The sequence below is a fragment of the Pocillopora verrucosa genome, chromosome 1, assembly GCF_036669915.1.
Source record: "Pocillopora verrucosa isolate sample1 chromosome 1, ASM3666991v2, whole genome shotgun sequence".
NCBI classification, from domain to species: Eukaryota; Metazoa; Cnidaria; class Anthozoa; order Scleractinia; family Pocilloporidae; genus Pocillopora; species Pocillopora verrucosa.
In genome coordinates, this window is record NC_089312.1 from 18,657,470 (window position 1) to 18,670,775 (window position 13,306).

The following is a 13,306-nucleotide window of genomic DNA, read 5'->3' on the forward strand; positions in this document are numbered from 1 at the left end:
GTATTTTCCTAATAATGTGAAAATAAAGGAAAGTTTAATGGAAAGGAGATTAAACGCGACGCTGAAAGACTGACACTGAAAGAAGCAAGGTTGGTTCTTTTAATGCCGAACGTCACACATTATCATCGCTGTACTACAAATTGAGATATTGTTGTCTTTTCAGCCTTCCAGAATGCGTCTTAAGTCAGAAGACCTTAAGCCTACCGTCACAACGTGGAGACGAAACTTAAGTGGAGAAAACTAAACGGCCTATATTACGATTTGCGAAACAAACTATGTACGTGATAAGGAGTTAAAGTGAGAAAGCGAATTATAAAAACATAAAAAAAAATTAACGTTACAGAGGTAATTACAGAAGAGTGGCTTCGCATAAAAATCGGGTAGAAGACCGCAATGTAATCAATCCCCATTCAGCTTATACCATTTTTTTCAATTAAGTGTAAGTAAACTTTTTTTTACGCCAATTTAATTATCTACCATTTCACCTGTTTGAGAAAAAAGATTTAACAAGATTAAAAACCAGACCAGTCAAAATTGTAATGTACAATTGTTTTTCACATAGTACAACATTTGAAAATATTTGGGTCGATTTTTAAACTACATGTAAAAATTAATACAAAATTGATGGGAACGTGAAGGATGGAATAAAACAGAACGTTAAAAATTTGACTGGCGGAGTTCTAACCAGACCGACCACCGCTACTTATACAATATCTGAGATAATACGAGCGCCCTAATCGGTGAAAAACCTATCGTTTTATGCAGCGGTAAACCGTATAAAGCAACCTTGTAAGCGAACTTGCTATTGGTTTACCGGCGTAATATTGGGAAAACACCTCTGGCTTGCTATTTACAAACTCTTCTCGTAATCTCCCAGCATTCTGCGCGGGTTTTAAATCCGGTAAACCGATGGAAAAGGTCCTCAATAGAGGATGGTTCTGAAGATACACGTTTTTTTCTTTTTTTTCGTTTCAGTAGTGTTTCTTAGCTGCGAGGATCTCTTAATTTCATCTTTCCACCGCAGTGCAAATATGTGAATTTTCATATATCTAAAATCTTCATTCACTTGGATGTTTATTTGGACCCAATTCATTGACCAGCTCCCAGTTGGCTTGTTAGCTCAATTGGTAGAGCGCTGCACCGGTATCGCAGAGGTCATGGGTTCAAATCCCGTACGGGCCTGAAAATTTTTTTTTTCAGGTCCTATTAACAACTACTCGTTTCAGTAGTGTTTCTTAGCTGCGAGGATCTCTTAATTTCATCTTTCCACCGCAGTGCAAATATGTGAATTTTCATATATCTAAAATCTTCATATTCAGACCTATTCAGGTTTTTCTGAAAAAGTGTATTGAAGTGGAATTCCGGCCAAGACCTTTAACAATAATTAATCAATAGCTTCAAGCAACACCTTGGTTCCCGATATTGTAGGTGTAAACGACATTACCAGTATCGCGGGACGCTCGTTATTTATGAACCCAGTAGTGAGTTAGCTTTCTGTAAAGACTCTGTAGCACAGTGATATGGTGTCAGAACGCAGACTCCGAAGGTCTAAGGTTCGATTCCTCATAGGGATTCAAATTTTTTTCTATGACTCAAGATCGTGAAAAGACGAAAAAAACATCTTTTTCAGCATCGGCAGAGCTTTGCCTAGTCCTTGTCCAGAAGGTGAACGAAATCAGGGGATTGGTCGAACACGAACGCAAGCGCCTGTTTCGCATTTCTTCGCTTAAAAAATAAGTAAATATTAGAAATAAAACAGCGATGGAAGTTATAATCACACTATAGATCAATACATATGATCCAATAACGTAATGCAAAGGGAAAAAGATTTTGAAACACTTCTCACCATTTCGCCCGCTCTTTCCGTCTCTGGACAACAATTATGGTAGATCCAAGGTAATTTGGTATTATCAACTGCGCTGATGACGATTTCAATTTCTTACATGAAAATTAATGCCAAAATTTCAATTCACTCGTTTATGAAAACTTCCAATGTACCTTACAAACCCAGAATCATGGTACAGATAGTATTGAGGTAAAATAGTTAATGATTAATACTAACACACATGATGGAAAACTAAGTGCGATTTATTTGGCCTGAAATCAATTCTAAAAAACGTGAATATTAAACTTAAAGATGAAAGTAATAATATTTCAACCAAAAAAGTTATTTTCAGTGAAATTCAAACGGATAACAATAGCAAAAGCCTTTTGTCAGTTATCAGTAAATCTAACTTCAAATGTCAGTTGTCTGTTAACATTTCTGGTGTTTGTGAGTTGTCAGTCAACCCCGTTCAGAACCTCTGACAAATCCCTTACAGATGTGATAACAATTTTACGCCAAATTGTAATTCCACATGCTGGATATACCTAAAATATATTAGTAGGACATCTTTACTTTGTTGTTTCTTTTTTTTCAGTACTCTATCATGTGAAATCAGTTGTATTTAACTAGTTTAAATAATGTCACCTTTTCATAATTTCAGTATTTGTAAAAGGAACATCCAATTGAAAAAGGACACGTTGAGGCTTCAAACTCGTCATTATAAAAGTGTCCAAAAATTCTGACATCTATTGAAAAAAAGGAAAAAGAAGTCAGCAACAATCTAAGGGAGACAAGATCTGCTTCCACAAAACCGAAACAGAAATTGCAAGGGAACAGTGAAATTGTCGACAAGGGGAGACTTTTGCATATAGTCGCAATGAACACAATCAAAGAACCTTAATTTTTATGGCTTGTTTTAGATAAATGCAACATGCATGTTTGTTATTTAATCAAAGGACACCTGTCGCATTACATCTTATTTTCAATATTTTGCTTGATTGTAGCCCTCCAACAAACTTGGCTGTCTCACTAACTACACTTTCTGACTGGAATGTTCTCTCAGGTGAAGCCGATAAACTGATTTCACGCAAGCACTTTTCAAACTACAAGTATGATTTTCATCTCTGGAGCGATGACTCTCCCACATAGGTTGCGTGTTTGTTATCTAATCAAAAGACACTTGTCGCATTACATCTGATTTTCAATATTTTGCTTGATTGTAGCCCTCCAACAAACTTGGCTGTCTCACTAACTACACTTTCTGACTGGAATGTTCTCTCAGGTGAAGCCGATAAACTGATTTCACGCAAGCACTTTTCAAACTACAAGTATGATTTTCATCTCCGGAGCGATGACTCTCCCACATAGGTTGCGAAGAGAGGCAAATGGGGGCATTTACACCTGGTGCCAACAGAGAGCAAGCCAAGGGCTTACGTCATTGCAAAAAGCCTAACAGCGAGCGGTTCTGGAAGTACCAGTCTGATATAGATAACCATGTTATAAAAAAATGAACATGATATTACCAATGTTTCAGGGTTAGTTGGGGACAATGCCTCGACCCAAAACACCAGCTAACAACACCAGAAATTTTGGAAAGGAGATGATTTTGTAGGATGCTACCCACATGTACTAAACATTATGCTGGGATGGATATGCTAGGCTGGGTGTGGGGCCAAGGGTGACGTGAACAACCCCTAAGTTTTACAATTGTTCCATAAAATATCCAAGCCAATACAAAGTTATATATGTTTCTCTAGGTATTCTAAGTAAGGAGCCACCCCTTTCTCAGACATTTATTGACACCAAGTGGACTTATTATCGTAAAACTCTCCAGTGGTATCTTAAGTATGGAAAAGCTTTTTTTTAGGGCTCACTGAGCGTCTCCCTCAAAGACTGCCAAAATCAGATAGCCACAACATTATTTGGCGAAATGTCATTAAGCTGAGATCCAGTCCTCTGATTCACTTTGAAATCAAATTTTTGTAGGTTTTTTAAATCTTCGATATCATCCCCTCTATGAATACATCCCAAGCTAGCGATGCAGAACTTGGATTCTCAAATGGTTACCCAGCATGGCCAGCAACTGTTCTGAAGCACCATGAAACTTTAACTGAAATGTTGATGTCTCCATAGAATATTTTCCTCTAACATCACAACAGGTAAATATGTCACTGAAGGACCCAGCAGTTATTAACACTTTAACTCCCAAGATCTGATCGCCAATTCACAACGACTAAACTGTAACTGACAAGAGAGGGGCATTGGAATTTACGGTTTTGCGGTTTTGGCTATTTTTTAGATCGGTTTTTGTGCCAAAAAAAACTTCAGTTTCTAGGTTTTGGTGTTCATTGCGGTTTGCGGATTTTTCGTTTTTTTAGTATCCGGTTGTCGGTTTTCGCGAAAAATATTAACGGGTTTTCGGACTTGATATCCGATGCGGTTTTCGGTTTTTCCTATTTGACCTATTTGGGTTCCGGTTTCTCTACGATCTGAGCGACAATTACGCTCCTCCACTGATCTTGAATAGCAGCTAAACGCAAATGTTATTAAATTTAAATATCGCAGGGATCCCCAGGGGGGAAGGGTACGGCTAAGCGCGGAACATTGCCAGGGTTTCTTTATCAATGCCACATCGAGGTTGATGACCAAGTTACAGGCCACACGTGACTGATTGATTCAACATTCCAATAGAATCTCCAAACTTTCAGGTCTTAGTTCGCAAACGGAAATGTTAGATTAGGGATTTTCGATGAAACTTTCCACAGCTATAGCTATTTGCGACTGCAAAATTGCAATCCTATAAAGGACTTTTGTGCGAATTTCCTTAATCTAACTGGGCTCCATTACCAGCTACTGAGTCCGCAGAGACAACGCCCGAGGTCCTCGAGAGAGAAGCTGTTAATTTAAGCAGTTATTAGAAGATACGAATGCCAAGTCCATGGCATTCATAAATCCTATAATTAAATTAGTGTAGTTTACTCTGTATGTTCCACTTGTCACCACTGTTTCGGATCGATCAGGGTTTTAATTACTGGGATGTGAAAATGTATCGGTTTTGACAGTTTTGCATGCATTTTTCCGTTTTTATCGAATTTTTTATCGGTTTTTCAGTTTTGGATAATTTTTTCCACGGTTTTGTGGTTTCTAATAGGCCCCAATGCCCCCCTCTGACAAGAAAATTACAAAAATGCGGTTTTGAACGAACATGACAGTTCTGGGTTACGTAACTCCTGTGAGGTTTAAAGCTAATCAACATAACAACGACCCACAAACTACTTGCAACACAATCATGGGCAGCAAACTTTATGGCCATGTTCAACGGACTCTTTCCGGGCAGCGAACCACCAATACTTATGGTGTTGGTCAATGGATTCCTTCTGACCAGAAAGTTCTTGACAAATGGTTAGCCAACTTGATAACAGAAGTCAAAATTAAATCCAAAGATAAGTTAGAGTTATTGCTGGTTCTTCATCCACCAGCTGAAGATGAAGAGACAGCTAGAGCTGAAACTCAGCCGGTAGCTGCTAACGGTAAAGAAGAAGACCTCGGTCTCCATCCACCGGTTCAAGAATTATTGAAAGCTATCATATCCGACCCCAAAATCTACATGTTCTTCCATCAGATGTTCCAGCAACAGTACACTGAGCTCCCACATATTTCGGAAAGGACAAAGATTTCTAGCTGGCAATTGATGATTATATTAATTGACTACATCATGACAACAGCTCCAGAGTACAGCAAAGCTGGTTTGGTTAGTTTCCCCATCAACGCAATCCTGAACTGGCCGATGGCTACGACTGCTGGATTTGCTGCTTTCCTCGACGACAAAGTCAACACGTTGTTCAAAAGTATTCTCAACTATTGGGGAAAGTTTCTTTCCAGTTCTGCTTCTTGTTACGTGTTGAATGAAAATCCTCGTCATGGTTGGTTTGGTGAAGATGCAATGCAAGCAATGCCAAACTTCGACCAAGAGTTTAAATGTAAACCTAATGAAAAACATTATGGTTTTACATCATGGGATGATTTCTTCACCAGAGAGTTTCGTGATGGCATTCGTCCAGTAGAATCTCCGGACGACGATTCCATTGTTGCGAATGCTTGTGAGTCGGCGCCATATCAGATCTCTACAGCCGTAAAACACAGGGACTTCTTCTGGATAAAGCACCAACGGTACTCATTGGACTTCATCCTGAACATGAGTGACCTTGCCAAGCAATTTCATGGTGGAACCGTCTACCAAGCGTTCCTAAGGGCCACCAGTTATCACCGATTTCACAGTCCTGTGTCCGGTACCATTTACAAGACAGAACTCGTGGATGGTTCTTATTATTCTGCAACCCACGACATTCAGGATGACCCTGCATCGCCCAACATGTCACGAGGATACATAGCCCAAGTAGCTGCCAGAGGTATTATCTACATTCAAGCTGACAATCCTGATATTGGCTTAATGTGCTTCGTATCAATCGGTATGTCAGAGGTGTCTTCCAACGAAATCACCGTTGAAGAAAAGGATAAAGTGAAGAAAGGTGACCAGCTCGGTATGTTTCACTTTGGTGGGTCCACGTATCTACTGATATTTCGCCCTGAAGTAAATATCAAGTTCGATACGAGAGGTCAAATGCCAGGTCTAGATACCGAAAACATTCCGGTTAAATCGAAAATTGCAACCGTGCATCCAGCAATCTAAGCAACTAGTAAGGATTTTGATGAACAGCTTGATTTTATCAATGTTCAGTATGAACATAACAATTCTCTTTCTTTCCTCTTAGGAAAAGTCTTTTTGTAATAATGAAATTGATTTTTTTTTTTTTTTTATCAAAGGTTATCATTTTTTTTTATCAAAGGTTATCATTTTTTTTTTTTTATCAAAGGTTATCATTTTAGCTAAATTTAGAAGTGTTTAGCAATTATTTAAATTAGGAATGTTCTGCGGGCTTAGATTTTGTGAATAATTTAGGCATGCAAGATTATCCTGGAATCCTTATGGAGTTTTGTGAGCCTTGGTTTGTCATGTGCTGCAGCAAGACCACACATTTATATTCACCATTTGAGTGATTGGTCCTCAACCGTTGTGATAGGCCTTAATTTTTGTACGATAATCGTCATCGATAGTCGTGTTTGGGTTTGTCCTTGCTAAGCGTCCTCAGCGGGAAGTTTTGTTCAAGGTTTTAGTTCTCGAGGTTTGGAAGTTTTTCAAACACCAGTTGTTTTTTCGAATGTTTCGTGAAATTATTCTTGTATTTGAAAACAGTCCAATAATATGTGGAAAAAACCTTTTTTATGCAAATCTTTTTGTGCCACAAGCATATCTAATAATTGATAGTGTATTTTCAAACCGAAGCATTTAATCACTTAATCAAGCATTTGCGATGGCATTTTTAATAATAATTACGAACCAAAGGTTTCTTAACTCACATTTGGAGCGAAAGGTATTCCATACCATGGTTTACCGAAAGTGTGATTATAGAGAACTTAATCCTCGATGTGTACATTACCACTTCGTTGATTTTCTGATATGTAGAAATAAAGCACTGAAAGTGTGTGAAGGGCTTAGGTGTTTTGCTTTCAACTGTTCTTATTAAAAACATCATATTCCACACAACACACCACCTGGAGGACACATTCTAGCCTCAAGGGAACCTGCTTGGTCCATTTTTAGTAACACAATTGTCAATTTTGGCATCGTTAATCTCTGTCAATTATAACAACCCATAAAATACCGTAACGTTAGAGCCACTGAAGTTACTGCATCAGCACGTTTTTTGCCGCTAACCCAACCGTTTAAAGACACTTTAAACACTAGGCCAAAATTGATGAGATTGGATTGAATAATTGCTGTAGGATTTTATATATATATATGTACTATATATACATAAGTTAAAGAATTAAAGAGGACGCATCGATTCTCTGTGACTCTGAGTTTCGCACCTAAGCACTCGTCAGACAGAACTTTATTCAATGAAAAACATACCTCCTTATGTACAAATTAGCTAAGTAGCTAAACATGCAAAGGAACATAATTTGGTTTAATCAAACGGCATCATCGGCAGAGAGTTTCTTAACTTCCTCAGTAAACATTTTCCGAAAAATCACCGGCACAACAAGATTTTCAACAGGAACAAAATAAAAGTTTGTTGTAGCTATACAGAAAACCTACAAACCATAATTAAGAAACACATCAGAAAAATCCTCGAGACAAGCGAGACACCCTCCACGGAAAGCAACTGTAACTGCAGGAAAAAAAACCACTGCCCTCTATGGCTCTATAGAATCTTTATTCCACACGTAGATTAGATCATCACACCAGTGAATAAATTAGCTACTTATCTAATTTGTATATAAGGAGGTATGTTTTTCATTGAATAAAGTTCTGTCTGACGAGCGCTTAAGCGCAAAACTCAGAGTCACAGAGAATCGATGCGTTCTCTTAAATTCTTTAACTTATGTATACTTAGCTCTGCTACCACAGCATTGAGCACTTTACGCCAAGGTAGACTCTACCCACATTCATTTACATTTACCATATATATTTGTATATGAGATAGAACATCGATCACATAGAAACCTACTCTAGCTTCTCTGGGCCCAAGCCGGGAATTTTGATTTTCTGGATGATCTAAACATTGCGCTGTCATCAAGCCTAACAAATTCTACCGAATGAAATTGATAAGTCGAGCGAACCTATTTGGTCCATTTTTAGTAACACAATTGTCAATTGTGCGCTAACCCAACCGTCTAACCACTAGGCCAAAATGAATGAGATTGGCTTGAATAAGTGCTGTAGGATTTTAAAGGTTATCTTAGATATATACATATATATATTTCTATATTACATTGAAGAAATGTAAAATGGTTTCCGTGTTTACATAGCCTGATGTAAACACGCGGGAGGTTGGGAGAACACGAGATAAGCGTAGGAAACCACGACGCGAAGCAGAGTGGTTTCCAGCTTATCCTGTGGTTTCCAGCTTTATACAGTTGAAGGTTTCTTTATTCTTCTCTTTCTTTTATTCAACTTATTACTTCGGGACTAGCTCAAATCTTTCATGGAAAGTGTGGGTCACCGACTATAAAGCTGACGCTTACGGAGCTGTCAATCTCCAACCTTCGTTATCCTTTTACACTTGACTAGCGAATCACGTTAAGCCACGCAGAGCAGAGTTTGCATACTAAGTAGGCACCTTCGAGATGTTTACGCTTTACAAAAGGATTTTCTAACTTAAATTTTTTTTAGTCTTACGGTCAAGTTCGGGCAAAACAAAAACAAGATTGACAATATAAAAATTACAATAAACTTACTAACAGAACCAAAATCATAGTTGAGAAGAAATCCTAAGAGAAAATAGTCCTCGAAGACTGTTATATAAAGACCGAATAAACAGAAAATTTGGAGGAGAAAGGGCGTATCCTAGGTACCGCCTCCAAGAGAGCTACGTGCTATTCGTATAAGTTTCCTGATTATAAACTCAGTGGGGAGGATGAAAAGTACTACATATTTACACCTTAAGTCACATCTAAGAAAAAGAGATGTCGAACGTGTTAAAATAAGACCGCCAAAAGGAATAAGAAATGATCGACTGGCTTATCAGAATTTTTACTGAATGGCTTATGGTAATATATTATTCATTTTCAACGTCTAGATAAGCCAAAAAACACCTGTAATGAAAATTCTTGCTAGATGCCAATTTTGTCTATTAACACGGCGCTCAATCCTGATATGTGCAACCAACTGAAATAAGTTATTTTCCGAGAGACTTCACATAATTCAAAACAAAATTAAAAGGGTCGTCGGAAGCACAAAATGACGGTTGGCGACTGATTAAACGATAAAACAAGACTACCCTGAGGGCAGAGTTGAAAAACACCGTTTCATTCCAACCGTCCTATTTCAACTGTGCTAATTCTGTGCCCAAAAATTTCTTACTAACAGAATCAAAATCATAGTCGAGGAGATATCCTAAGAGAAAATAGTCCTCGAAGACTGTTACATAACGACAGAATAAACAGAAAATTCGGAGGAGAAAGGGCGTACCCTAGGTACCGCCTCCAAGAGAGCTACGTGCTATTCGTATAAGTTTCCTGATTATAAACTCAGTGGGGAGGATGAAAAGTACTACATCTTTACACCTTAAGTCACATCTAAGAAAAAGAGATGTCGAACGTGTTAAAATAAGACCGCCAAAAGGAATAAGAAATGATCGACTGTCTTATCAGAATTTTTACTGAATGGCTTATTATAATATATTATTCATTTTCAACGTCAAGATAAGCCAAAAAACACCTATAATGAAAATTCTCGCTAGATGCCAATTTTTAACACGGCGCTCAATCCTGATATGTGCAACCAACTGAAATAAGATATTTTTCGAGAGACTTTACATAATTTAAAAAAAAAATTTCAAGCGTCGTTGAAAGTACAAAATGGCGGTTGGCGACTGATTAAACGATAAAACAATACTACCCTGTGGGCAGAGTTAAAAAACACCGTTTCATTTCAACTGTCCTATTACAACATTGGAGAAAAGGAAAAAACAAAGGCTTCTCAAGCGCAGTTCCACGCACACGCATTCCAAGTTTTGTTTTTAATCATCTCCTTAAGTTTTGCTAAATCATTTCTAAACTCAAAAAACGCGTGTGAGACAGAAGTTTACGAGAATCGATGAGTCTCCAAGTTCCTGTTTGTCTAATGACGTAAATCCGTGGAAAGTGTTTCCGAGAGTTCTTTTGTCGTGGATATCCAAGTATTGTTTTAATATGTATCTATCATCAAGTAATAACCATTTTGTGGTTAGTAGTATAGTAGATAGGGTGTTTGAGAACATTTTTACATAATGGTCTCGAACCGTCATCTATTATACTTCTACCCTTTTTGTTACTCTCATCTAAATACGTGCAGGTCTCGATGCCGATTGTGCGGTAGGTTTGATTCCTAACTTGGGCTCAGAAATATTTTTGACTAATTAATTGCTCGGAGGATACCTCCAAATTTCAATCAGTTCGTCCAGTCAACGCAAAATTGACATGTTGTTTGAACTGATGGGTCTGCAGAAATAAAAAGGCGTTGATATACTAACGTACGCGCGTGTAATATCATGTACTTGTCTAAACTGACATTGATTGACGATGTTTGGAATAAAAATAAACTTTTCTTCATGTGAAGGCATTGTTTGGAATGTGATGCTGTTAGCAGAAATTTTTGAAAAGAATATCTCGATATTTCACCACTCTGATTCTCAATCAAAGCTAATGTGGTAAAACAGGAGTCAGTTAAACAAGCGTCATAAACGTTACAGTTTCAAGAATTGGAATAAGTCTACTCATTCTAATATTTGATAATACTCTCATTTAAACTGCATTTGGCTACGAATTAATGGTATCTTACTCTCTCAACATATTTTGAATGTGATCTTTAAATTAGGTTGACATTCATGTTATGATCCATGGACTACTGAGGACTATTGAAAGCTAAAATGTTCTTGCTCGGGATAATTTGTCTTAGGCCAAATCTCACAATGATCCAAACAAAGACGCGCATCTCTGATATTCAAACAGACAACAAAGAGCGTCTATTTCGGTGAACCACTTCAGTTCCCTGTAACCTAAAGTTCAAGAAAGCATGACCCCTCAGAAAGTGAGTGAAACGCGGTTATTCCCTTATTCTTGTATACTCCGATAAGAACATTTGCATGTAGACGTCTCCAAAATGTTTTACTTTATTTAATTCACTCGGAACATAGCTTATGCCTTTCACACTCCGGCATATTGTTCGCAATGAGACCAACCCTTAACAACCTCTTGATGGTCATGGTATGGAAGGGGCCTGTCATCTGAACAAAGCGCTTTTATCCTTTATCAGGCAGGAAACATTTCCAGATAAAGGTTTCTCAAGCAAATTTCCGCCCACACGCATTCCAGCGTCAGGTCCGCCTGCAGTTAAAAGCAGACACTTTCAACAGTAGTATATCATTTAAGAGCAAAACGAGCCGCGAACTACATGCAACATAATCATGAGCTCCAAACCTTACCGTGTTGGTCAATGGATTCCTTCTGACCAGAAAGTTATTGACAAATGGTTAGCCAACTTAACCACAGAAGTCCAAACTAAATAAAAAGATAAGTTAGAGTTATTGATGGTTCTTCATCCACCAGCTGTAAATGGAGAGACAGATTGTGGTGAAACTCGACCGGTAGTTGCTTACGGTACAGAGGAAGACCTCGGTCTTCACCCACCCGTTCAAGAATTATTGAAAGCTATCATCTCCGATCCCGAGATCAACATGTTCTTCCATCAGATGTTCTGGCAACAGTACAAGAATACAGAAAGTTCGAAAAGAACAAGGATCCCTTGCTGGCAACTTATGATTATTTTAATCGACTACATCATGACAACAGCTCCAGAGTACAACAAAACCAGTTTTTTTGGTCTCCCTATCAATGTAATCCTGAACTGGCCGATGGTTACGACTGCTGGATTTTCTGCTTTCCTCAACGACAAAGTCAACACGTTGTTCAAAAGTATTCTCAACTATTGGGGAAAGTTTCTTTCCAGTTCTGCTTCTTGTCACGTGTTGACTGATGATCCTCGTCATGGTTGGTTTGGTGAAGACGCAATGCAAGCAATGCCAAACTTCGTCCATGAATTCAAATGCAAGCCTAATGAAAAACATTATGGTTTTACCTCATGGGATGACTTCTTCACCAGAGAGTTTCGTGATGGCATTCGTCCAGTAGCATCTCCGGACGACGATTCCATTGTTGCGAATGCCTGTGAGTCGGCGCCATACCAGATCTCAACGGCCGTGAAAAAGAGGGACTTCTTCTGGGCAAAGCACCAACGGTACTCATTGGACTTCATCCTGAACATGAGTGACCTTGCCAAGCAATTTCATGGTGGAACCGTCTACCAAGCGTTCCTAAGTGCCACCAATTATCACCGATGGCACAGTCCTGTGTCGGGCACCATTTACAAGATAGAACTCGTGGATGGTTCTTATTATTCTGCAACCCACGACTTTCAGGAGAACCCTTCGTCGCCCAACATATGCATGTCACAAGGATACCTAGCCCAAGTAGCTGCCAGAGGTATTATCTACATTCAAGCTGATAATCCCGACATTGGCTTGATGTGCTTCGTATCGCTCGGTATGTCAGAGGTGTCCTCCAACGAAATCAAGATTAAAGAAAAGGATAAAGTGAAGAAAGGTGACCAGCTCGGCATGTTTCACTATGGTGGGTCCACCCATCTACTGATATTTCGCCCTGGAGTTAATATTGAGTTCGATACGAGAGGTCAAACGCCAGGTCTGCATACCGAAAATATTCCTGTTAAATCGAAAATTGCGACCGTACATCCATCAACCTAAGCAAATATAAATATGGATTGTGATAAACAGCTTGATTTTGACAGAGTTCGGCGTGAACATGATAATTTTCTTTCTTTCCTCTTAGATGTCTTTTGATGATAGGGAAATTTAGTTT

At 38.5% G+C, this 13,306-nt stretch overlaps 1 protein-coding gene and 1 pseudogene across 1 annotated transcript; both read left to right on the plus strand.

Annotated features, from left to right (window-relative positions):
* Positions 1-5,030: 5,030 nt before the first annotated feature.
* LOC131788810 (uncharacterized) lies at positions 5,031-6,516 on the plus strand. Its single transcript, XM_059105907.2, has one exon. It carries the CDS (start codon positions 5,031-5,033, stop codon positions 6,513-6,515), a length of 1,485 nt encoding a protein of 494 aa, XP_058961890.2. The 3' UTR covers position 6,516.
* Positions 6,517-11,835: 5,319 nt separating this feature from the next.
* Positions 11,836-13,191, plus strand: LOC131783767 (uncharacterized; annotated as a pseudogene).
* Positions 13,192-13,306: the final 115 nt, after the last annotated feature.